The sequence below is a fragment of the Coregonus clupeaformis genome, chromosome 23 (assembly GCF_020615455.1).
Source record: "Coregonus clupeaformis isolate EN_2021a chromosome 23, ASM2061545v1, whole genome shotgun sequence".
NCBI classification, from domain to species: Eukaryota; Metazoa; Chordata; class Actinopteri; order Salmoniformes; family Salmonidae; genus Coregonus; species Coregonus clupeaformis.
The window spans coordinates 60,254,130-60,281,203 of NC_059214.1; the positions used below are offsets into that span (position 1 = coordinate 60,254,130).

The 27,074-nt window shown below is 42.9% G+C and overlaps 1 protein-coding gene across 1 annotated transcript in view; it reads right to left on the minus strand.

Annotated features, from left to right (window-relative positions):
* Positions 1-27,074, minus strand: part of LOC121577446 (protein piccolo-like) — a 112,413-nt gene that overhangs the window by 79,753 nt on the left and 5,586 nt on the right. Inside the window, exons 3-6 of the mRNA XM_041891199.2 lie at positions 11,480-12,448; positions 7,963-9,330; positions 6,060-7,805; positions 4,226-5,344 (exon numbers count right to left, since the gene is read on the minus strand). Of these exons, the coding sequence (XP_041747133.2) occupies positions 4,226-5,344; positions 6,060-7,805; positions 7,963-9,330; positions 11,480-12,448 (5,202 nt within the window). The remainder of the gene's footprint in view (positions 1-4,225; positions 5,345-6,059; positions 7,806-7,962; positions 9,331-11,479; positions 12,449-27,074) is intronic.

The following is a 27,074-nucleotide window of genomic DNA, read 5'->3' on the forward strand; positions in this document are numbered from 1 at the left end:
TAAGTAGACTTCTTCATTCTAAAGACGAGGAGCCCAGGTCCTGCTCTTTCTCTCAAATCTGATGAATGACACGTCAACAAACTTTCCTTTGAAGACAGGCAGAGAGAGGGGAAGAATGAGAGAGGGGAGAGAGAGATAAGGGGAGATGATATGGAGAGAGAGATGGGTAAATATATAGAAAGAAAGAAAGAAAGAAAGAAAGAAAGAAAGAAAGAAAGAAAGAAAGAAAGAAAGAAAGAAAGAAAGAAAGAAAGAAAGAAAGAAAGAAAGAAAGAAAGAAAGAAAGAAAGAAAGAAAGAAAGAAAGAAAGAAAGAAAGAAAGAAAGAAAGATGCACTATGAGTGCATTAAGGGGGACAGGTCACTAGGGGGAGATTATATTCCTTCTCAGCCTAGCCCACCTTCAAAATAGCAAGCAGCACCACTTTCCCATTTTGAAGGGATATTTTAGCTTAAAGGATGCACATCACAGCTAGGAACTGCTCCTATGCACAACACACCAATCAACTGCCCTAAAATAACAGAGATATTACTCTGAGTCAATTGAGGTGGAAAGTAGGCTACAGCAGTGAAATCCTTCATAGCCCTAACTGTATCAAGGTTAGTATCATTTAAACCGTCTTTTTAAAAGGAAGACCAGGTCCAAAACAGCTCAAGGGTCGCACATTTAAATCAGATTGGCTCTGCAGACTATCCTTTCAAACATACAGCCTCAGAAGTAAAAAGAAAATCATATCACGTCTTGATCTTTGAGACAAACACACTGAAAAATAAAGTGATATGGTTATAAACCCTACATGAAAGAGCTTAGAACCCTGTGAAACACACAGTCTGTGAAGAAGAGTTGAAAGGATGCAGTATTTTTAAGTCGCTCGGTGCACCAAGGGGTTTCTCCTTATCACGGCAGCAACAGCCAGGGTAGGGCCTACAGTGGAACACATCTCAACATTTAGAAATTCCTAGCTGAGAGTACAGCAAATGTACCACAGTTTAACCTTGGTTAATAACCTTGGAGCACTTCACTGTTAGTCTACACCTGTTGTTTATGAAGTGTGTGACAAATACAATTTAATTTGATTTGGAGGCGGGTTTGATGATTGCTGCCTACAGCTAGGCTTAAAGATTATGAGGTAGCCGTGGACCACAACTCGCAGCTTTTTTGGTTGTTTACATCTTTCGGGAGTCCTTTTTATTTTAGAAAATAACAAGTTATAGCACTGTTCTTTTATACAAAGGCTATTGGTGGTACCAGCACATCTGTACTATGAGACTGCTAACCAGCAATAATGCTTCTCTCATTATTACCCAGTATGGAACAATATAACTAAGCAGCCAGTATAGTGGTCCAATAGCAAACAGCTGTAAACAGACCCAGGGAGGGAACACAGGTGTTCTAGATAACAGAAAACATCCACTCAGCCTTTTGATAAGATCAGCTGGAGTATAAAGAGAGAGAGGAGGAGGGGAAATGAACAGACTTGCTGCTGGCGTTTGCTCCTCTAGTTTCAATGCCCCTCCCCCCTCCCCTCCCCCTCTCCTCTCCTCTAACCATACCACTGCTTTGTATTATTCTGTAGAAAATAAAAAGGCTTTGGCAGCATGTCTGTCAATCTGAAAAAAAATCAAGAAAAGCACAATGCAGTATGACAATGTGGAGGTCAGCTGCCCCTGCAATTACACATTCCCAGACATCGTACTTCAGTGTTACACAGGCGTGTGTTGAGTGGTGTACATAGTAGCCAGTGTCCCTGTATCCCACAACCCCCACCTCAGGCTGCATTGTCTGCTCTCCATGAAAGACACAAGGAGGAGAGTCAATTATGTAAGAGCCTCATCAGATGGAGCATTATTCTGCCATAATGTTGTGTGAGATAGGCTGAACCTTGTTGAAAATATGTCTCAACTAGCATACAAATACAAATGCTGTATGTGGCTAATGCAGTATGTCACCTGCAACAAATACTGACAATTACTGAATATCATATATTACCTAGAATGCAACCATTGCAAAAAATCTATTAAATGGGCTACATAAATCTTTGAGTTTCCATTCAATGCTAGCTGCTTTCAGGTTTAATCTGGTGGTATTTTGGTCCCGCCTGTGGAGGCTAGTGCAAAATAACCCACCATCTTATTACAAAGGCATTAGCATCAAAAGATGACCTTTAGAAAAGGCCTCCAGTTGTGTGACTAAGAGATGTTATTACATTGGAACTCTGGTGTATTGGCTAGCTAGCCCACTGTATCAACACTGACATCAGAGTGGTGCCATTTGCGCCCATGTGGAGAGTAGGTTACGCTATTGAAATGATAATATGAGGAAATAATAATAATAATGCACCTTGAAATGATATGGCTATAATTTGAGGAACCAACAATAATAATAATAATAATAATAATAATGCATCTCATTACCCTTTGGGACATACTCATTGTTGAGTGCCTGGGTTTGACTCAGTCATTCAATCACATATGTTATCACATGCTCACACACCTGAGAGTAAACAACCAATGGGAAACATTGTAATGCTAGCTGTAATTGAAGCACTCTTCATTGCCAGCCTGGAAATAGGGAGTTCCCTAATTAACACTAGCCTACTTTAATTAACTCAGAGGTGACCGAGAGGCGAGAGCGGCACCCAACGTGCCAGCCCGCGTCAGTGTGTTGGTGACAGGAATTTAACACACAAGTACACCACTATTAGCAGCAAACACACGTTTAGAGCATAATTTAAATGAAACAGTTGAAGTGCAGGGACCCAGTGATCTGTGAGGGGAGCAGATGGCCGCAGGGGAAACATGCTGCTGCTGTGCTGCTGCTGTGTTGTGTTGGAATGAATCCAGCTCACCTCTGCCTATTAGCATATCACAGGGCCCTGCCATCTTTCATGGGGGCTGGAGTCCCCAGCCAGCGGCAGCAGCAGATTCCATCTCGCTAATGCTGTTGCACAACTCTTAATCACTTTAATACAGTTTCAGTGATGCCGGACCGCCGAGGCTGAGGCACGCCTCGCATGAGCCGTTATGTCACATCCACTGAGACCTAACCATGAGAGGGATGTCCCAGGGAGAGGCAGGCAGCCATCACCCACACAGAGTGCATTTGACTATGGTTTTAATGCTGTTTGAGGCCCCTCAAAAGATTACATAGAGCCATTGTACTTAAGACCTCAGTGCTAATGCATTGTCTGGGCAGCTCTCCACACATTTCCAATGCAGAGATCAGTCTCTCATCTATAGAGGTCTCATACCTTGAAAATCATCTCACTCTCAAAACATGGAGGAGGTGAAAATGCTATATCTTGTCAAATCTAAACTGTTCTGCCCCAAGGAAGAATGAACTCATCAGCACATTTAATTATATTGCCAGTGTTTTTTAAAACCCAAGTCTGTTTGGCTGGAATGGGTGCCAATCACTTAGCATTTCAAGGTTCTTGAAAGCTGCACCACTAGTCCCTGCTGGCCACTAATGTTGTTATTGGCCCTTTACCCATTAAGCCTTAGAAAGTATTGAGTGAAACACAGCAGCACTGAAAACAGGGTGGATTATGGGCTGTGATAATGGAAGTTAACTGCATAGAGCAGAGAGCATCCATGTTGCCAGCTCTAGCCCTGTCAGCCTCCATTCCTCAATCCGTCCCTAGCAGCTGGGTGAACTGCTGTGAGCTGTCTGAGCAGGAAGCCAAGGCCTGTTATTATTAGTCATCAGCAGGTAAAATCACCATGAGTACCCTGTAATGACCTACACTGTTACAGAGTCACTGTATCAGGAAACATTGGATTGAGTAGACTACAGCCTCCCAAATCACGTATCACAGCACAAGCAAAGGGAGCAATCTCAAACAATGGTGCTTTACCAACTGACACATTTTCATTCAATGTAAGACAAAAAGAAGACCTGTGTAGTAAACGTAAATCCAAAATTGGTCTGGATAGTATGTACCTTGATTTGAGCTAAAAACCAATTAAAAACTATAAGACCTGGCTCCTCTAGAAGCAACATAAATAGTCTAAGGCTGGATAATAAAACAGTTTAGTGAGTAAATCACCATCAACCTCTGCCATGTGCCTATGGGGTTAGGATTTTCTGAATACTGCTCGAGAAATTACACCTGCTCAACGTGGCATTGGGGATTACAGAGGTCTTGAAACATCCATAGCAACTTTGAGAGGTATGTTTAATACACACATAATCACATGTAATTAACATATTTTCACAGTCTTACCTCTGTTTCATGTGGCATGGGGTTAAATCCACAGCGGTTGCAGACAGTGTTCTTGCATTCGGTGCAGGTGTTGTAGTTGGGAGAGTCCTTGGAGCCCATGTTGAGTTCCACCTTGCAGAGTGGACAGGTGGACTGGCCTGCTTTGAGAGCTGGTTGGGAAGATGCTGCTCCCTTTGGAAGTTCTAATGGGGGTTGGTCAACTTTGCCCTGTAATAATGGGGTGGCCTTCGCCTGCTGGGGTTGCTCTGCTTTCTTCTTCTGTGCTTTCTGAGCAGCAGGTGGTTTGGTCTCCTTTGCAGGGGGCATCTTGTGAGAGGCCGGTGCAGACACCTTGGGGGAATCTGGCGGTGTGTTGCGGGGCTCGTCCTGAACAGCTGAGGTGATCAAAGTGGATGCAGAGCTGAAGATGGAGGAGCCAAAGCCAAACATCTTCCCAGAAACTGACCCTTCAGGCTTTGAGGCAGCAGGCTGAGACTTAGGACCACCAAAGCCAAAGAAGACCCCTGACTGCTTTGGGGGCTGGGCCTGTGGTTGCAGTACAGCTTTGGCAGGAGAGGTCCCACCTTTTGGAAGCTGTTGTTGAGGCTTTCCAGGCTCCTGCTCAGTTTTGGGGTTTGGCTTTGGAACTTGCTGGGGCTGTACTTGTGGTGGGGGCTTTGCAGCAGGCTGTTGCAGTGGAGGAGTTTGCTTTTCTGGCTGCTGTGCAGGTGTAGCAGCTACACTGGGTTTGGGTGTCGCTGGAATTATTTGGTCCACTGGTTTCTGAACAATTATAGGTTCCTGGTTGTCCTTTGCAGCCACAGCAGGTGGAGCCTGTTTGTTTTGTGAGGATGCTGGTGCTGGGGTCTCCTCCTTTTTGACTGCACCTGTTGATGGGGTTCCAGCGGGTATTAGTGTCTCCTGAGGTACAGTGGGTGGAGTTCTCTCTTTTTGGGCAGCCACAGGTACTGGAATCTCCTCATTTTGGGGTTTAGCTGGTGCTGGGGTCAGCTTTTGAGATGCAACAGGTGTGGAGACTTTGCTGGGCAAGGGTTGGGGTTTAATCATCAGCGGTCCTGTGGGTTCCATTCCTCCAAGTGCTCTCTGCATCTGGCAGTTCAGACACAGCCATTCCTTTACCTGAAATAAAATAACAGTGTTGATTTTTTTTTTTTACAAAACAATCTTGTACAATTGTATTGCAGTCTGAGGACTTACAGATGCTCTTATCTTAGTTGCTGTTTAAATGCTTCATACTACATGTTACAAACATGTAGCAACACTACTGCGATAATTTTCTAAATCTGAAGATGCTAAATCAAATGAACAATTGATATCAGACTGTATTAATACAATTCTTCAAGATTTAAAATTAGATAACATCTACAGACAGTGTGAATGTGTTCATAGACCTTCAATCCTCATTGTGTCTCCTCTCATTGTTTGTGAACCTAATTTTAATAGGACATAGTCTGGTGCATATTCTGTAGAATATTGGCAGGCACTATGTACTCCAATCCCTTTCAGACAAAAGTCATGCAACGTATGATAAATGTGATCAGTAGCAGATGAACATGAATGTCAAAACCTTGCCAAAATACCGAGAGACAATGCTGTCAGATTACAATTTGCTTCCAGGAAGATCATAAACAAAAAGCCAATAGTAGTAGTAGTAAAAAGAGCTCCATCATAGCATCTTCTTATCCTATCTTACAACTCCCATGAAAGACATGACTGGCAACTATAGACATTGTCAATGCATAGTTAGTATTCTTAACCAACTGTTCTATAATAAAGCACAACATTTATGGTAGAGTAGCCAAATTACTTTGATGAATCATAGCTGTTTACTTACCTCTGTTTCATGTGGCATGGGGTTGAATCCACAGAGGTTGCAGAACGTGTTCTTGCATTCGGTGCAGGTGTTGTAGTTGGGAGGGTCCTTGGAGCCCATGTTGAGTTCCACCTTGCAGAGTGGACAGGTGGACTGGCCTGCTTTGGGAGCTGGTTGGGAGGATGCTGCTCCCTTTGGAGGCTCTGATGGGGGTTTGTCCACTTTGGCTTGTAATAATGGGGGGACCTTGGCCTGTTGGTGTTGCTCTCCTTTCTTCTCCTCTGCTTTCTGAGCAGCAGGTGGTTTGGTCTCCTTTCCAGGGGGAATCTTGGGAGAGGCCGGTGCAGACACCTTGGGGGAAGCTGGCGGTGTGGTGCGGGACTCGTCATGAACAGCTGAAGTGATCAAAGTGGATGCAGAGCTGAAGATGGAGGAGCCAAAGCCAAACATCTTCCCAGAAACTGACTCTTCGGGCTTTGAGGGGGTAGACTGAGATTTAGGACCACCAAAGCCAAAGAAGCCTCCTGACTCCTGCTTGGGGTGTTGCTGTGTGGATGGAATGGCACTACTCTGCCTACGCCCAGGCTGGCTGGGCTGCTGTGGTGGTGTCTGAGGTTCTGATGTTCTCCGGTTCTCTGGTGCCTTCTGAGCAGATGCTGGGCTGGCTGGTTTCCCAAGCTCCTGCTTTGGGGGAGTGATTTTGGGATCTGGCTTTGGAGCTTCCTGGGGCTGTACTTGTGCCGGAGGTTGTGTAGCTGGCTGTTCCTGCGCAGGCATTTGCTTTTCTGGCTGCTGTAAGGGTTGAACAGCCTCATTCTGCTTGTTTGTAGGTGTGGCTGGTGGCTCCATCGACTTTTGAACAATTGCAGGTTTCTGGTTGTCAATTGAGATCTCTGTAGATGAAGCCTCTTTTTTCAGTGTGGAGTCAACTGTTGTATTCTCTTTTGTTTTGAGTGAATCTGGAACAGGTGCCTCATTGCTTTGTATTGCAGCTGGAAGTTGGACCTCTTTAGTCTCTACTGCTTTCGAAGGTGGTGCTTCCATCTTCAGAGGTAAACCTGATTGTACAGCCTCGTTATCTTGGGTTGAACCTGGTGTTGGGGCCACCTTTCTGTCTTGTGACCCTGGTAGTATAGGTTCCTTATTATTTTGAGGTGAGGCTGGGGCTGGTGCCTCCTTAGTGAGAAGTGAAACAGGGACCTCCTTGGTGAGAGCTGAGGCAGGAGTTGGTGCCTCCTTGGTGAGAGCTGAGACAGGAGTTGGTGCCTCCTTGATGAGAGGGGAGGCAGAAGTTGGTCCCACCTTGGTGAGAGCTGAGGCAGGAGTTGGTTCCTCCTTGATAAGGGCAGAGGCAGAAACCTCCTTCTTCACAGGTAAAGCTGTGGTTGGGACCTCATCTGTTACAGACACACCTGGTGGTGTAGGATCCCTTTTCATTTGTGGTGACTCTGGTGTTGGAGTGTCCTGCTTTATAGCTGTAACTGATGTCTCCCCCATTTTGGATGAGGCTGGTAATGGAGTCTCTTTTTGTGGTGCAGCAAGTGTGGTTGTCTCCTCTTTTTGGAGTGTGGAGGCGGCCTTCTTCTGAGCTACAGCAGGTATGGCAGTCGCCTTTTCCTTTTGAGATGCCGGAGTCTCCTTTTGAGGTGCAACAGGTGTAGAAACTTTGCTGAGCGAGGGATGGGGTTTCATCATGGGAGGTTCTGGGTGTTCCATTCCTCCAAGTGCTCTCTGCATCTGGCAGTTCAGACACAGCCATTCCTTCACCTGAAAAAAATAATTCAGTCACATTTAATATAAGTGTAAACTATGATAATCAAACTGAAAATAACAGACTGTTCTCAATGGATATTTCTGAAACAATTTAAGCAAACAAGAACATAAAATATGACTTGCTTGCTATAATGATTGCAATTTCATTTACCTCTGTAACATGTGGCATGGGGTTAAATCCACAGAGGTTGCAGACAGTGTTCTTGCATTCGGTGCAGGTGTTGTAGTTGGGAGAGTCCTTGGAGTCCATGTTGAGGTCCACCTTGCAGAGTGGACAAGTGGACTGGCCTGCTTTGGGTGCTGGTTGGGAGGATGCTGCTCCCTTTTGAGGCTCTGATGGGGGTTGGTCCACTTTGGCCTGTATTGATGGGGGGACCTTGGCCTGCTGGGGTTGCTCTGCTTTCTTCTCCTCTGCTTTCTGAGCAGCAGGTTGCTTGGTCTCCTTTGCAGGGGGCATCTTGGGAGAGGCCGGTGCAGACACCTTGGGGGAAGCTGGCAGAGTGGTGTGGGGCTCGTCCTGAACAGCTGAAGTGATCAAAGTGGATGCAGAGCTGAAGATGGAGGAGCCAAAGCCAAACATCTTCCCAGACACTGACTCTTCAGGCTTTGAGGGGTTAGACTGAGATTTGGGACCACCAAAGCCAAAGAAGCCTCCTGACTCCTGCTTGGGGTGTTGTTGTATTGATGGAATGGCACTACTCTGCCTACGCCCAAGGCTGGGCTGCTGTGGTGGTTTCTGAGGTTCTGATGTTCTCCGGTTCTCCTGTGGTGCCTTCTGAGCAGGTCCTGGAGAGGTTCCAACTTTAGGAGGCTGTTGCTGAGGCTTCCCAGGCTCTGCTTTCAGTGCACTTGCTGGGGTCTGCTGAGGCTGGACTTGTGGAGTCTTCTGCTGTGGGGGCTGCTGCTGTGGTTGTGCAGCACTCCCCTGCTTAGCCCCTGATGGGTCTCCTGGATTTAGAGGACCTGCAGATTTCTGGTCCTGCTTTGCAGTCATTGCGGGGGAGTCTGGCTTTCTCTGGGGGGAGCCTGGCATTGGGATGTCCTTCTTTGGGGCTGTGGCTGGTGTTTGAGCCTCTTTTTTGGGTGATGCTGGTGTTGATGCACCTTTTTGGGCACCAGTTGGTGTGGGAGTTTCCTTCTTTTGAGGTGCAACAGGTGCAGACACCTTGGGGGAAGCTGGCAGTGTGGTGTGGGGCTCGTCCTGAACAGTTGAGGTGATCAAAGTGGATGCAGAGCTGAAAATGGAGGAACCAAAGCCAAACACCTTTCCAGACACTGACTCTTCAGGTTTTGAGGGGACAGGCTGGGAGGCTGGAGTCACTGGCTCCTTTTTGGGTAAGGCTGGTGCAGTGGCTACTTTTGGGGGACCAGATGGTGTTGGAGTGTCTCTCTTTTGAGAAGCAGCAGGAGCAGAGTCTTTGTTGGGGGAAGGCTTAGGTTTCATCATGGTAGGTCCTTGAGGTTCCATTCCTCCAAGTGCTCTGTGCATCTGGCAGTTCAGACACAGCCATTCCTTCACCTGAAACATTTTTACATTGTGAGAGGATTACAGAACTGAATCAATTTCTTATACAGCTCTACATCTGCATGATGGAAAGCAGCACAAGCAAATGTTTTTGCCGTGATATCATCAGACATTTCCCCCTACTCTCTGAGACATAAATCATCCAGCATTCTGTGATACATCACTGTTGCTGTTCTGAGCTTCAACATGACTTGCAGTTTAAGTATTAGGTGTATTGCATATGTGCAAAGCACACTGTAAAAGAGAAGTATTTGAACCATGTGAACTTCCACTTCTATTCCCTATAGTACAATGCCACTGTTGGTAGAATTAATATGAGTCAAGAACAAGTCAGGAAATGAATAGCCATAACCACTACAATTGAGACTTTGCATTGTCTCTCTTCAGTAATGTAAAATACCAATCTATCCACGCAGGCTAAAACCATGTCAGACAAGTTGTTTCTATTTGTACGAAGAGAGAATGAACAAGTAATGAACCGACCAACAGTGCAATGTCTAAAGGTTATTTCTGGAACTGAAATACACTGCTCGAAATGAACAGACATTTCAAATCTAAAAGATAACATTATAATTTCAGAATGACTAAGATTATCCGTGTAGAGATTACAGTTGAAGTCGGAAGTTTACATACACCTTAGCCAAATACATTTAAAGTCAGTTTTTCACAATTCCTGACATTTAATCATGGTAAAAATTCCCTGTCTTAGGTCAGTTAGGATCACCACTTTATTTTAAGAATGTGAAATGTCAGAATAACAGTAGAGAGAATGATTTATTTCAGCTTTTATTTCTTTCATCACATTCCCAGTGGGTCAGAAGTTTACATACACTCAATTAGTATTTGGTAGCATTGCCTTTAAATTGTTTAACTTGGGTCAAACGTTTTGGGTAGCCTTCCACAAGCTTCCCACAATAAAGTTGGGTGAATTTTGGCCCATTCCTCCTGACAGAGCTGGTGTAACTGAGTCAGGTTTGTAGGCCTCCTTGCTCGCACATGCTTTTTCAGGTCTGCCAAAAATGTTCTATAGGATTGAGGTCAGGGCTTTGTGATGGCCACTTGACTTTGTTGTCCTTAAGCCATTTTGCCACAACTTTGGAAGTATGCTTGGGGTCATTGTCCATTTGGAAGACCCATTTACGACCAAGCTTTAACTTCCTGACTGATGTCTTGAGATGTTGCTTTAATATATCCACATAATTTTCCTTCCTTGTGATGCCATCTATTTTGTGAAGTGTACCAGTCCCTCCTGCAGCAAAGCACCCACACAGCATGATGCTTCCACCCCCGTGCTTCACGGTTGGGATGGTGTTCTTCGGCTTGCAAGCGTTCCCCTTTTTCCTCCAAACATAACGATGGTCATTATGGCCAAACAGTTCTATTTTTGTTTCATCAGACCAGAGGACATTTCTCCAAAAAGTACTATCTTTGTCCCCATGTGCAGTTGCAAACCGTAGTCTGGCTTTTTTATGGCGGTTTTGGAGCAGTGGCTTCTTCCTTGCTGAGCGGCTTTTCAGGTTATGTCGATTTAGGACTTGTTTTACTGTGGATATAGATACTTTTGTACCTGTTTCCTCCAGCATCTTCACAAGGTCCTTTGCTGTTGTTCTGGGATTGATTTGCACTTTTCGCACCAAAGTACGTTCATCTCTAGGAGACAGTACACGTCTCCTTCCTGAGCGGTATGACAGCTGTGTGGTCCCATGGTGTTTATACTTGCGTACTATTGTTTGTACAGATGAACGTGGTACCTTCAGGCGTTTGGAAATTGCTCCCAAGGATGAATCAGACTTGTGGAGGTCTACAGTTTTTTTCTGAGGTCTTGGCTGATTTATTTTGATTTTCCCATGATGTCAAGCAAAGAGGCACTGAGTTTGAAGGTAGGCCTTGAAATACATCCACAGCTACACCTCCAATTGACTCAAATTATGTCAATTAGCCTATCAGAAGCTTCTAAAGCCATAACATAATTTTCTGGAATTTTCCAAGTTGTTTAAAGGCAGTCAACTTAGTGTATGTAAACTTCCGACTTCAACTGTAATTAGCTCACTGAACTTTTCTAAAAATAAAGTTGTCTTTGTCTAATAATACATCAGTAATGATTTATTAACACAGTAATTAAGTGATATTAAGTCTATCTTACCTCAGTAACATTTGGCATGGGGTTGAATCCACAGAGGTTGCAGAACGTGTTCTTGCATTCGGTACAGGTGTTGTAGTTGGGAGGGTCTTTGGAGGCCATGTTGAGTTCCACCTTGCAGAGTGGGCAGGTGGACTGTCCTGCTTTGGGAGCTGGTTGGGAGGATGCTGCTCCCTTTGGAGGCTCTGATGGGGGTTTGTCCACTTTGGCCTGTACTGATGGGGGGACTGCAGCCTGCTGGGGTTGCTCTGCTTTCTTCTCCGCTTTCTGAGCAGCAGGTGGTTTGGTCTCCTTTACAGGGGGCATCTTAGGAGAGGCCTGGGCTGCTGCAGACACCTTGGGGGAAGCTGGTGGTGTGATGTGGGGCTCATCCTGAACAGCTGAGGTGATCAAAGTGGATGCAGAGCTGAAGATGGAGGAGCCAAAGCCAAACATCTTCCCAGACACTGAATCTTCAGGCTTTGAGGTAGACTGAGATTTAGGACCACCAAAGCCACCAAAGAAGCCCCCTGACTCCTGCTTGGGGGGCTGGGACTGTAGTGGTGGCACAGCTTTGGCAGGAGATGTCCCACCTTTTGGAGGTTGTTGCTGAGGCTTCCCAGGCACCTGCTGTGTGGACGGGGTGGCATTACTCTGCTCATGACCAGGTTGGCCTGGCTGCTCTGGTGGTTTCTGAGGCACTGATGTTCCCCGGTTCTCCTGTGGTGCCTTCTGAGCAGGCGCTGGGCTGGCCGGTTTGTGAGGGTCTGCTGCTCTAGCAGCCTCTGCCTTGAGTGGCTGTGTTGCTGATGTAGCAGGTTTTCTCTGGGGAGAGCCTGGTGTTGGAGTGTCTTTCTTTTGGGTGGCGATGGGTGTGACAGTGGCCTTCTGAGGTGCAGAACCTTTATTTGGAGAGGGTTGGGGTTTCATCATGGGAGGTCCTGGGGGTTCCATTCTCTTCATCTGGCAGTTCAGACACAGCCACTCCTTCACCTGAAAGAAAATGGCAGCGTAAAGATAGTGAAATCACATTATCCGACATGGTTAAATATTATTTAGTACCCTGATTTCAATCAGCAACACTAAATATGCCCTTGTCAACCGATACTTGCAAATGTGATAATGGGTACTTGTGAACTTCATGTTCCACATAATCAGAAAACAAAGCAGTGTTCCTTTCTACTAAAAAAACCCTTAATGAAAATATTCACAATGTTCTGTGCCTGTCATCTTTGTAGAGAAGCCCAAGCTGATTTACAATTTGAGTTGCCACTAGACATCAGTAACACACTGTGTTGTGTCAAGGCTAAGATGGTTTCAATGTCAGTGTCCTCAAGGAAATTAATGTATGAATTTAACTATCCGTGAGGACAGTTTTCACCCATTGTGTAAAATAAATTGTTCATAATTATTCCATCTTTGCTAATTACACCTTTTTGGGTTTTACGCAATTATTGCTTGATATTATTATACAGTAGCCATTAGCAAATAGTAAAAGGCTATACCTTTGTGCTATTATGAGACACTCACACTCTCACTTAGGAGGGAGCTAAACACCAGCCTTAAAATAAATATTGTGTCCTACATCTCGCTGCCTGCACTCACAATTCGAATGGCCTCTAATGTAAATGGGCAGGGGATCATCAGGTCTCCAAACATGCATGAACTCTGTGTTTTAATCTGTTTAATTGCTCTCTGATAGCGATAAAGCCCTCCTGAGAGAGACACATAATGCAGGCTATCAGACAAAAGGCCATTAGTAAAGCTTGTGGAACAGTTTACCATACATCCCACTGCCTCTTGTAATGATACGAGAAGTCTGTGATGGTAAGGGAGTCACTGGTCTGCATAATTCAATGATAACACGAACTGATCTCGTCAGCTCTGAGAAATGTGCTGTTAACCAAGTCACAGGTTAAACTATTCCCAGCTTCCCCTTACTGTGCTACAAAGACTGTCAGATGGGACACCTGAATTATCTTAACCACTATAAAAGAAGTGGGTCTATATAATCAACCTGCTCTACTCATGAACATAGCAAGCTCTCCATTCTGTGGATTACTTGTTTAGGCCATCATGATGCACGGCAAATTCTCCAGTGTTAAAAAAAAACTAAATCAACACCTACAGTGAGGAAAAAAATTATTTGATCCCCTGCTGATTTTGTACGTTTGCCCACTGACAAAGAAATGCTCAGTCTATAATTTTAATGGTAGGTTTATTTGAACAGTGAGAGACAGAATAACAACAACAAAATCCAGAAAAACGCATGTCAAAAATGTTATAAATTGATTTGCATTTTAATGAGGGAAATAAGTATTTGACCCCCTCTCAATCAGAAAGATTTCTGGCTCCCAGGTGTCTTTTATACAGGTAACGAGCTGAGATTAGGAGCACACTCTTAAAGGGAGTGCTCCTAATCTCAGCTTGTTACCTGTATAAAAGACACCTGTCCACAGAAGCAATCAATCAATCAGATTCCAAACTCTCCACCATGGCCAAGACCAAAGAGCTCTCCAAGAATGTCAGGGACAAGATTGTAGACCTACACAAGGCTGGAATGGGCTACAATTCCATCGCCAAGCAGCTTGGTGAGAAGGTGACAACAGTTGGTGTGATTATTCGCAAATGGAAGAAACACAAAAGAACTGTCAATCTCCCTCGGCCTGGGGCTCCATGCAAGATCTCACCTCGTGGAGTTGCAATGATCATGAGAACAGTGAGGAATCAGCCCAGAACTACACAGGAGGATCTTGTCAATGATCTCAAGGCAGCTGGGACCATAGTCACTAAGAAAACAATTGGTAACACACTACGCCGTGAAGGACTGAAATCCTGCAGCGCCCGCAAGGTCACCCTGCTCAAGAAAGCACATATACAGGCCCGTCTGAAGTTTGCCAATGAACATCTGAATGATTCAGAGGAGAACTGGGTGAAAGTGTTGTGGTCAGATGAGACCAAAATGGAGCTCTTTGGCATCAACTCAACTTGCCGTGTTTGGAGGAGGAGGAATGCTGCCTATGACCCCAAGAACACCATTCCCACCGTCAAACATGGAGGTGGAAACATTATGCTTTGGGGATGTTTTTCTGCTAAGGGGACAGGACAACTTCACCGCATCAAAGGGACGATGGACGGGGCCATGTACCGTCAAATCTTGGGTGAGAACCTCCTTCCCTCAGCCAGGGCAATGAAAATGGGTCGTGGATGGGTATTCCAGCATGACAATGACCCAAAACACACGGCCAAGGCAACAAAGGAGTGGCTCAAGGAGAAGCGCATTAAGGTCCTGGAGTGGCCTAGCCAGTCTCCAGACCCTAATCCCATAGAAAATCTGTGGAGGGAGCTGAAGGTTTGAGTTGCCAAACGTCAGCCTCGAAACCTTAATGACTTGGAGAAGATCTGCAAAGAGGAGTGGAACAAAATCCCTCCTGAGATGTGTGCAAACCTGGTGGCCAACTACAAGAAACGTCTGAACTCTGTGATTGCCAACAAGGGTTTTGCCAACAAGTACTAAGTCATGTTTTGCAGAGGGGTCAATGATAGATTAATTATTAATGACTAACTATTACACCCTGAAACTGTGTGAAATGTGTTAGAATGTGTGAGTGTAGGACCAGTAAAAATTATGACATTGTGTTACTATTGAACAATGTGAGTAAGAGTTAGGCCAGACAACAAAGGACAAGGAGAACTGTCTACAGGCAACTGATAACAGAGGAATTTAGGGAGGAAAGAAACTGTTAGGTTTTTTTATGAGTATGAAATATGGTGCAGGATATTGTGAGGCAGCCTATGTGTGTGTGTGTGTGTGTGTGTGTATGTGTATGTGTGTGACCTAATGGTTAGGAGAGCAGTTTTAAAGTGGAAAACTACAGCCCACCTACAGAGAGGAGGGATGTTTGTATGACGTATGAGTATAAAAGATGGACTCTGAAATTGTAATGGCAGAATTCCCAATTAATAAATCTCTGACTATGCAGACCGGGACTCTATCCGTTAATTGAATCCCAAAAGACTTACAACCTTTTGGGAGACGCACAGAGACACTGAAATAGTTTGTTAAATAATTCACATAACAGTCAAATACTTATTTCCCTCATTAAAATGCAAATCAACTCATAACAATTTTAACATGCGTTTTTCTGGATTTTTTTGTTGTTATTCTGTCTCTCACTGTTCAAATGAACCTACCAATAAAATTATAGACTGATCATGTCTTTGTCAGTGGGCAAACGTACAAAATCAGCAGGGGATCAAATACTTTTTCCCTCACAGTACACTACCATTCAAAAGTTTGGGATCACTTAGAAATGTCCTTGTTTTCGAAAGAAAGCAATTTTTTTGTCCATTAAAATAACATCAAATTGATCAGAACTACAGTGTAGACATTGTTAATGTTGTAAATGGCAACCATCAGTCCTGTTTTCCAATGGCACGTTGTGTTTGCTAATCCAAGTTTATCATTTTAAAAGGCTAATTGATCATTAGAAAACCCTTTTGCAATTATGTTAGCACAGCTGAAAACTGTTGTGCTGATTAAAGAAGCAATAAAACTGGCCTTCTTGAGACTAGTTGAGTATCTGGAGCATCAGCAATTGTGGGTTCGATTACAGGCTCAAAATGGCCAGTAACAAAGAACTTTCTTCTGAAACTCGTCAATCTATTCTTGTTCTGAGAAATGAAGGCTATTCCATGCGAGAAATTGCCAAGAAACTGAAGATCTCGTACAACGCTGTGTACTACTCCCTTCACAGAACAGCACAAACTGGCTCTAACCAGAATAGAAAGAGGAGTGGGAGGCCCCGGTGCACAACTGAGCAAGAGGACAAATACATTAGAGTGTCTAGTTTGAGAAACAGACGCCTCACAGTTCCTCAACTGGCAGCTTCATTAAATAGTACCCGCAAAACACCAATCTCAACGTTAACAGTGAAGAGGCGACTCCGGGATGCTGACCTTCTAGGCAGAGTTGCAAAGAAAAAGCCATATCTCAGACTGGCCAATAAAAATAACAGATCAAGATGGGCAAAAGAACACAGACACTGGACAGAGGAAGATTGGAAAAAAAGTGTTATGGACAGACAAATTGAAGTTTGAGGTGTTCGGATCACAAAGAAGAACATTTGTGAGATGGAGATCAAATGAAAAGATGCTGGAGGAGTGCTTGATGCCATCTATCAAGCATGATGGAGGCAATGTGATGGTCTGGGGGTGCTTTGGTGGTGGTAAAGTGGGAGATTTGTACATGTTAAAAGGATCTTGAAGAAGGAAGGCTATCACTCAATTTTGCAACGCCATGCCATACCCTGTGGACGGCGCTTGATTGGAGCCAATTCCCTCCTACAACAGGACAATGACCCAAAGCACAGCTCCAAACTACGCAATAACTGTTTAGGGAAGAAGCAGTCAGCTGGTATTCTGTCTATAATGGAGTGGCCAGCACTGTCACCGGATCTCAACCCTATTGAGCTGTTGTGGGAGCAGCTTGACCGTATGGTACATAAGAAGTGCCCATCAAGCCAATCCAACTTGTGGGAGGTGCTTCAGGAAGCATGGGGTGAAATCTCTTCAGATTACCTCAACAAATTGACAACTAGAATGCCAAAGGTCTGCAAGGCTGTAATTGCTGCAAATGGAGGATTATTTGACGAAAGCAAAGTTTGAAGGACACAATTATTTTTTCTATTAAAAATCATTATTTCTAACCCTGTCAATGACTACATTTCCAATGCATTTTGCTATATTTCGGTAGTGTAAGTGTTGAGTCTGTGGACCCATATGGACACTGGAACAGTGTTAAATTAACACACTTACACTTAGTGCTTAGTGTAAAGCCTTATTCAAATATTTCCCAGAGTGCCTTGCCTTTCGAGTAAATTGTAGTTACCACCCATAACTGTATTTGTTAGTGATTGAGACATGGTTGTTGCATTCATCTATTTTTAGGTTCTCTGGAATTCCTAAGCGAATATGTTATAATTAAAAATGTAATAATCTTTAACACAATACCATATGTATTTCATAAGGCCTTATTTTGAGTGTCTAGTTTTACCCTAATACAGAGGTCTGAAACTGGTACACATCACTTTGAACCAAAACCATGCCCATCATTATCATATTTCCCAGCATGCTCTATTACAGGTTTATTTTTATATAATTTTATGTTTCATGGCATGGCAGCCCCAACCCTGCAACAAGAGCCACACCAAGGCTTCCTGTGCACACCCAGAATGGAGCATTGGCAGCCACTCCGATCCCCTGCAGCAGCTCCACTCCTTTCGCGGGAGCTTCATCAGGGTGGACTGAGCTCTGCCAACACTGCTTTCCGAGTTCCCGCCCCAGCCCCTGCATCCAGCGACTTGAGGGAGGTCTGTCAAATCCTCAGTCTGCTCTGCTCTCACATGGTTGGCCAGGGACCTTGGCAAAGTCTCAGCTCACTCAACAAATAGCTGCAGATGACCCTATGCATATTAGCTCTTATTGGAATGAGCTGAATACCCCCTCAGACTTTAAATCTTGTAGGGGGCTTGGGCTAATGCACCTAAATGTGCGAAGTATGATAAAACAAATTGACACAATTGATATTTGGGTACAGGACTCGTATCCTGACATTCTGGTTGTTTCTGAAACACAGTTAAATGGTTCTGTATCTGATAAAGACATTGAAGTAAAGGATTATAATGTATTTAAATGTGACAGATTACAGGAAGCGGGAGGAGTGTCCATATATGTAAAATCTCATTTCATGGTGTCCAATTCTTGAAATATTTATGTTCCCAATAAATTTGAGCTCCTGGTTGTAGAGTTGTCCATAAACCAGATAACACATGTATTTGTTGCTGGGATTTACCGTCGCCCTGCTGCCATGGCGGATGCGATTGTTGCTATAGCCGAGTGTTTAACACCTTTTTTGTTGGTCATTTTAGGGGATTTGAATCTGGATTGGCTATACCCGGCCTCAGATCAATTTAAGAGTATATGCATTGATTTTAATCTGACTCAATTGATCTCAAAACCCACACAGCTAAATGTCAAACACCCTGGTAACTCCTCATTGATTGAATTCTTACTAATAACCCCCAAAAATATTTGTCTAGTGGAGTGTTTGCATATGAGCTCAGTGATTATTATCCCATAGTATGTATTAGAGATACGAAACAGCACAATACTAATCCTTGTTTAATTAAAAAGATAAATGTTTTAAAGTTCTCTCCTCAAGGGTTTTTACACGACATGTTCTACTCAGATTTAGCCACTATCTCCTGTATTCCTGACCCTGAGTTGGCTTTACAAAATTTCTCTTCCATATGTATTCCTCTGGCAGATAAACACACCCCTTTTAAACAATTCAGAGTCAAAGATAGATCTAACCCTTTAGATAAGCTCATTCAGATGAGAAATCAGGCCTGGGCCATAGAAAGGAAAACGGACTCTGTAGTGGACTGGCAATCTTTCAGACAATTGAGAAACAGATGTACTATCTCGATTAAGAAAGCTAAATCAATCTATTTTTTAAGCTCTATCGCTGACTCTGCTGGTGATCCTTCTAAATTTTGGAAAACAGTAAATGAAATGAGGAGTACAAATTCCTCTTCTTCCCTGCCTAAGCAAGTTCTGTCTGACTCTGGCATCATAACTGAGAAGAATGGAATAAGTGATGCTTTTAATCATCATTTTATCTCGGCAGTCTTTTTATTTGAGAGAAACTGTGGTTTAATGGACCCTGGTCAGTCAACCGACTGCTCTTCCCTTTGCCAGCCTCTAGCTGACTTGACGGTTAACCTGTCAACTTCTAGTGAATCTTTGTTTTCATTTCAACAATGTACTATCTGCGGTGTGCTAGATGCCTTGCTTAAGATTGACCAAAAATATATACTGGGGCTGATATGCTTAATACATTTTTGCTCCAGCCCTCTGCCCCCCTGATTGCTGAATCAACAACATATTTTTAACCTGACAATTATTTATGGTACTCTCCCCAAGGTTTGGAAGGCGGCCCATGTACTCCCCCTTCACAAAGGTGGTGACATACAGTGGGGTAAAAAATTATTTAGTCAGCCACCAATTGTGCAAGTTCTCCCACTTAAAAAGATGAGAGAGGCCTGTAATTTTCATCATAGGTACACGTCAACTAGGACAGACAAATTGAGAAAAAAATATCCTGAAAATCACATTGTAGGATTTTTAATGAATTTATTTGCAAATGATGGTGGAAAATAAGTATTTGGTCACCTACAAACAAGCAAGATTTCTGGCTCTCACAGACCTGTAACTTCTTCTTTAAGAGGCTCCTCTGTCCTCCACTCGTTACCTGTATTAATGGCACCTGTTTGAACTTGTTATCAGTATAAAAGACACCTGTCCACAACCTCAAACAGTCACACTCCAAACTCCACTATGGCCAAGACCAAAGAGCTGTCAAAGGACACCAGAAACAAAATTGTAGACCTGCACCAGGCTGGGAAGACTGAATCTGCAATAGGTAAGCAGCTTGGTTTGAAGAAATCAACTGTGGGAGCAATTATTAGGAAATGGAAGACATACAAGACCACTGATAATCTCCCTCGATCTGGGGCTCCACGCAAGATCTCAACCCGTGGGGTCAAAATGATCACAAGAACGGTGAGCAAAAATCCCAGAACCACACGGGGGGACGTAGTGAATGAACTGCAGAGAGCTGGGACCAAAGTAACAAAGCCTACCATCAGTAACACACTACGCCGCCAGGGACTCAAATCCTGCAGTGCCAGACGTGTCCCCCTGCTTAAGCCAGTACATGTCCAGGCCCGTCTGAAGTTTGCTAGAGTGCATTTGGATGATCCAGAAGAGGATTGGGAGAATGTCATATGGTCAGATGAAACCAAAATATAACTTTTTGGTAAAAACTCAACTCGTCGTGTTTGGAGGACAAAGAATGCTGAGTTGCATCCAAAGAACACCATACCTACTGTGAAGCATGGGGGTGGAAACATCATGCTTTGGGGCTGTTTTTCTGCAAATGGACCAGGACGACTGATTCGTGTAAAGGAAAGAATGAATGGGGCCATGTATCGTGAGATTTTGAGTGAAAACCTCCTTCCATCAGCAAGGGCATTGAAGATGAAACGTGGCTGGGTCTTTCAGCATGACAATGATCCCAAACACACCGCCCGGGCAACGAAGGAGTGGCTTCGTAAGAAGCATTTCAAGGTCCTGGAGTGGCCTAGCCAGTCTCCAGATCTCAACCCCATAGAAAATCTTTGGAGGGAGTTGAAAGTCTGTGTTGCCCAGCGACAGCCCCAAAACATCACTGCTCTAGAGGAGATCTGCATGGAGGAATGGGCCAAAATACCAGCAACAGTGTGTGAAAACCTTGTGAAGACTTACAGAAAACGTTTGACCTGTGTCATTGCCAACAAAGGGTATATAACAAAGTATTGAGAAACTTTTGTTATTCACCAAATACTTATTTTCCACCATAATTTGCAAATAGATTCATAAAAAATCCTACAATGTGATTTTCTGGAGAAAAAAAATCTCATTTTGTCTGTCATAGTTGACGTGTACCTATGATGAAAATTACAGGCCTCTCTCATCTTTTTAAGTGGGAGAACTTGCACAATTGGTGGCTGACTAAATACTTTTTTTCCCCACTGTATGTGACCTAAATAATTATCGCCCTATTTCTAAACTTTATTGCCTAGCTAAAATATTATAATCCTTGATTAAATCTCAGCTAAGATCTTTTTTTTCTTTTAAATGTATTCTAAATGTACACTACAGGTCAAAGGTTTTAGAACACCTACTCATTCAAGGGTTTTTCTTTATTTTTACTATTTTCTACATTTTAGAATAATAGTGAAGACATCAAAACTATGAAATAACACATATGGAATCATGTAGTAACCAGTTGGTTGAGAGAATGCCAAGAGTGTGCAAAGCTGTCATCAAGGCAAAAGGAGGCTATTTGAAGAATATCAAATATATTTTGATTTGTTTAGCACTTTTTTGGTTACTACATGATTCCATATGTGTTATTTCATAGTTTTGATGTCTTCACTATTATTCTATTAAGTAAACATTAAGTAAGCATTTCACTGTTAGTCTACACCTGTTGTTTACGAAGTTTGTGACAATTAAAATATTATTTGATTTGTTCCAAAAGAGATATCAACATGGCTACAGTAGGCTAGCCAAGACGAATGTCAGGTTTGTCTACGGGGGGAATCGAATTTACACACTCAACGCATTTAAAAGTTTACAATTCTTGCGCAATAGCAGCTTCCACCACCTACAAATACTTTTAGATAGGGAAAAAGTGGTTAGTGATGTTAATAAATAGACAAATGTAATTACTGATTTTGCGCAAGAAAATCTATCTTTAGCTGTATTGTTATAATGATCGTCACATATGCGTTATTGAGGAACAGCAGTGGATAGTATTTCCGGGGGAAAAAGTTTGCCTGCAAGGGGAAGCAAACTCACACACTCACTGCATCTAAAAGCTTACTAGAACAGCACATTAGTGGCTTCTGCCACCTGCAAGTGATTTTATTTTGTTATTTGAAGCTGATTTTCAGTGTTAATTATGGTTTTCAGTGTTATGATAAATGTATGCTAATATATCCATAATTCCGCGGGGGAAAAGTATATAAACAATTACTTTTTGGATATCAATAATCTGATTTTATTATCGCGCAAATTACATTTTTACATCAATAATTAGAATTATTGATATCAAAAATGTAATTATCGATATCAAAAATGTGTTTCTGTATTGAATCTATGGGGAATTACTGACATCAATTTTTTATTAAAAATATAAACAATTTGAAATATTGATAGCGATAATTACATTTTTGATATAAAAGAATACAAAATGTTTATATTGGCAATTCATTTTGTTGTTATAAAATTACAATTATTGATATAAAAAAATATACAGAAAAATTAAATGAATATATGTTGAATCAGCCTTCCATACCCTGCACCAAAAAAGAAAATGAATGAATGTGCCAGAATACAATTGGCTAAGTGGATTTTGACTCAGTTCAAATCAAATCAAACTTTATTTGTCACATACGCCGAATACAACAGGTGTAGACCTTACCGTGAAATGCTTACTTACAAGCCCTTAACCAACAACGCAGTTCAAGAAAGAGTTATATACAAATTCACTCACATTATATGGGACGTGCAAATTCATGCTCTCTCCCTCTGTGTTTAGACATTTGACTGCAATGGGTTGGATGGGTTGATTATGATTCAAACCTATTAATTTCCAGGTTTTTTTCCCAGAAGGCACAAGTCCTGCCACCAAATATTATTACTGTGCATTATAACTATTTGAAATTGCATAAAACAACATCACTGTCAATGGCAGCCTAAGGTGGTTGGTTTTCAAAATGTTACAGCTCTTTAACAGTTTAAGCTACAGACACTAGACCAACTGTAAAAAGGTCTTACAATTACATAACTAGTTTAGGAACTATATAATGATTTAAATGTGCATTCATTTGCATAAAATAAATACATTTACCACAGTACATAACTTCCCCCATGATGGCATTTTCTTAATACAGTCACAGGCAAATGTTACTGACTCGCGTGCCTTGCTTTTATTAAACATATTAAGATAACAATTAATTACATATTTTCATTAAAACTTTACTTCGATAAGTAAATTCATATAATTTAACCAGAAGATATAGTCCGGACAAAAATATGGTTTTTAGTTATTTTCTTCATGTTGCTACAGACGCGACACAGTCGTTAATTATTTTTGCATAGTTGCTATAGACGGGTTGGTTGTTTAGCAACAAAACCATTGTGTGTGCAAACATGGGGCAAAAAAGACAAGGTTGGCTTAGACTGTTGACTATATGTAAACTATATTTAGTCTCCAAATGTTTATTGAAAACATGAACACATTTGCACAATGAGCACTTGTCTCAAATACATTGTTACAGTTGTTGGTTAGCTATTTAGCGAAGTTTTGCTTAATTAGCATATGATCTGTGCTTGTCAAAATCACGACAAAGTGGAGTCGCAATTCAACGGCTCAGACACGAGACGTACAGTTGAAGTCGGAAGTTTACATACACTTAGGTTGGAGTCATTAAAACTCATTTTTCAACCACTACATAAATGTATTGTTAACAAACTATAGTTTTGGCAAGTCGGTTAGGACATCTACTTTGTGCATGACAAGTAATTTTTCCAACAATTGTTTACAGACAGATTATTTCACTTAATCACAATTCCAGTGGGTCAGAAGTTTAAATGTACTAAGTTGACTGTGCCTTTAAACAACTTGGAAAATTCCAAAAAATTATGTCATGGCTTTAGAAGCTTCTGATAGGCTAACTGACATTTTTTGAGTCAATTGGAGGTGGACCTGTGGATGTATTTCAAGGCCTACCTTCAAACTCAGTGCCTCTTTGCTTGACATCATGGGACAATCAAAATAAATCAGCCAAGACCTCAGAAAAAAAATTGTAGACCTCAACAAGTCTGGTTCATCCTTGGGAGCAATTTCCAAACGTCTGAAGGTACCATGTTCATCTGTACAAACAATAGTACGCAAGTATAAACACCATGGGACCACGCAGCCATCATACTGCTCAGGAAGGAGACGCATTCTGTCTCCTAGAGATTAACGTACTTTGGTGCGAAAAGTGCAAATAAATCCCAGAACAACAGCAAAGGACCTTGTGAAGATGCTGGAGGAAACAGGTACAAAAGTATCTATATCCACAGTAAAACGAGTCCTATATCGACATAACCTGAAAGGCTGCTCAGCAAGGAAGAAGCCACTGCTCCAAAACCGCCATAAAAAAGCCAGACTACGGTTTGCAACTGCAAAGGGGGACAAAGATCGTACATTTTCGAGAAATGTCCTCTGGTCTGATGAAACAAAAATAGAACTGTTTGGTCATAATGACCATCGTTATGTTTGGAGGAAAAAGGGGAACGCTTGCAAGCCGAAGAACACCATCCCAACCGTGAAGCACGGGGGTGGCAGCATCATGCTGTGGTGGTCCTTTGCTGCAGGAGGGTCTGGTACACTTCACAAAATAGATGGCATCATGAGGAAGGAAAATTATGTGGATATATTAAAGCAACACCTCAAGACATCAATCAGGAAGTTAAAGCTTGGTCGTAAATGGGTCTTCCAAATGGACAATGACCCCAAGCATACTTCCAAAGTTGTGGCAAAATGGCTTAAGGACAATAAAGTCAAGGTATTGGAGTGACCATCACAAAGCCCTGACCTCAATCCTATAGAAAATGTGTGGGAAGAACTGAAAACGCATTTGTGCGAGCAAGGAGGCCTACAAACCTGACTCAGTTACAACAGCTCTGTCAGGAGGAATGGGCCAAAATTCACCCAACTTATTGTGGGAAGCTTGTGGAAGGCTACCCGAACCATTTGACCAAAGTTAAACAATTTAAAAGGCAATGCTACCAAATACTAATTGAGTGTATGTAAACTTCTGACCCACTGGGAATGTGATGAAATAAAAAAAAGCTGAAATAAATAATTCTCTCTACTATTATTCTGACATTTCACATTCTTAAAATAAAGTGGTGATCCTAACTGACCTAAGACAGGGACTTTTTACTAGGATTAAATGTCAGGAATTGTGAAAAACTGACTTTAAAATGTATTTGGCTAAGGTGTATGTAAACTTCCGACTTCAACTGTTTGTGGCAGGGTCTACAGACAATCATGGACTACAATAGGAAAACCAGTCACGTCGCAGACACCGACGTCTTGATGCCAGACAAGCTAAACAAGTTATTTGCCCGCTTTGAGGATGACACAGTGCCACCGACGCAGCCAGCTACCAAGGACTGTGGGCTCTCCTTCTCCATGGCCGATGTGAGTAAGATGTTTAAACGTGTTAACCCTCGCAAGGCTGCCGGCCGAGATGGCATTCCGAGCCGCATCCTCAGAGCATGCGCAGACCAGCTGGCTGGTGTGTTTACGGACAAATTCAATCTCTCCCTATTCCAGTCTGCTGTCCCCACATGCTTCAAGATGGTCACCATTGTTCCTGTACCCAAGAATGCAAAGGTAACTGAACTAAATGACTATCGCCCCGTAGCACTCACTTCTGTCATCATTAAGTTCTTTCAGAGACTAGTCAAGGATCATATCACCTCCACCTTACCTGTCACCCTAGACCCACTTCAATTTGAATACCGCCCCAATAGGTCCACAGACGATGCAATCGCCATCACACTGCCCTATCCCATCTGGACAAGAGGAATACCTATGTAAGAATGCTGTTCATTGACTATAGCTCAGCATTCAACACCATAGTGCCCTCCAAGCTCATCATCAAGCTTGAGGCCCTGGGTCTCAACCCTACCCTGTGCAATTGGGTCCTGGAATTCCTGACGGGCCGCCCCAAGGTGGTGAAGGTAGGAAACAACATCTCCACTACGCTTATCCTCAACACTGGGGCCCCACAAGGGTGTGTGCTCAGCCCCCTCCTGTACTCCCTGTTCACCCATGACTGCGTAGCCATGCACGCCTCCAACTCAATCATTAAGTTTGCAGACGACACAACAGTAGTAGGCTTGATTACCAACAAAGATGAGACAGCCTACAGGGAGGAGGTGAGGGCTCTCGGAGTGTGGTGTCAGGAAAACAACCTCTCACTCAACGTCAAAAAAACAAAGGAGATGATCGTGGACTTCAGGAAACAGCAGAGGGAGTACCCCCTATCCACATCAGCGGGACAGCAGTGGAGAAGGTGGAAAGTTTTCTCGGCGTACATATCACTGACAAACTGAAATGGTCCACCAACACAGACAGTGTGGTGAAGAAGGCGCAACAGCGTCTCTTCAACCTCCAGGAGGCTGAAGAAATTTGGCCTGTCACCTAAAACCCTCACAAACTTTTACAGATGCACAATTAAGAGCATCCTGTCGGGCTGTATCACTGCCTGGTACGGCAACTGCACAACCGCAGGGCTCTCCAGAGGGTGGTGCAGTCTGCACAACGCACCACCGGGGGAAAACTACCTTCCCTCCAGGTCACCTACAGCACCCGATGTCACAGGAAGGCCAAAAAGATAATCAAGGACAACTACCACCCGAGCCACTGCCTGTTCACCCCGCTATCATCCAGAAGGCGAGGACAGTACAGGTGCATCAAAGCTGGGACCGAGAGACTGGAAAACAGCTTCTATCTCAAGGCCATCAGACTGTTAAACAGCCAGCACTAGCACAGAGATGCTGCTGCCTACATACAGACTTGAAAATCATAACTGGCCACTTTAATAAATGGAACACTAGTCACTTTAATAATGCCACTTTAATGTTTACATATCTTGCATTACACATCTCATATGTATATACTGTATTCTAAACTATCTATTGCATCTTAGACTATGCCACTCTGATAATGATAATGACATTGCTCATCCATATATTTATATATTCTTATTCCATTCCTTTACTTAGATTTGTGTGTATTAGGTTTTTGTTGTAGAACTGTTAGACATTACTTGCTAGATATTGCTGCACTGTCGGAACTAGAAGCACAAGCATTTCTCTACACTCGCAATAACATCTGCTAACCATGTGTATGTGACCAATACATTTGATTTGAAATTTGATTAGA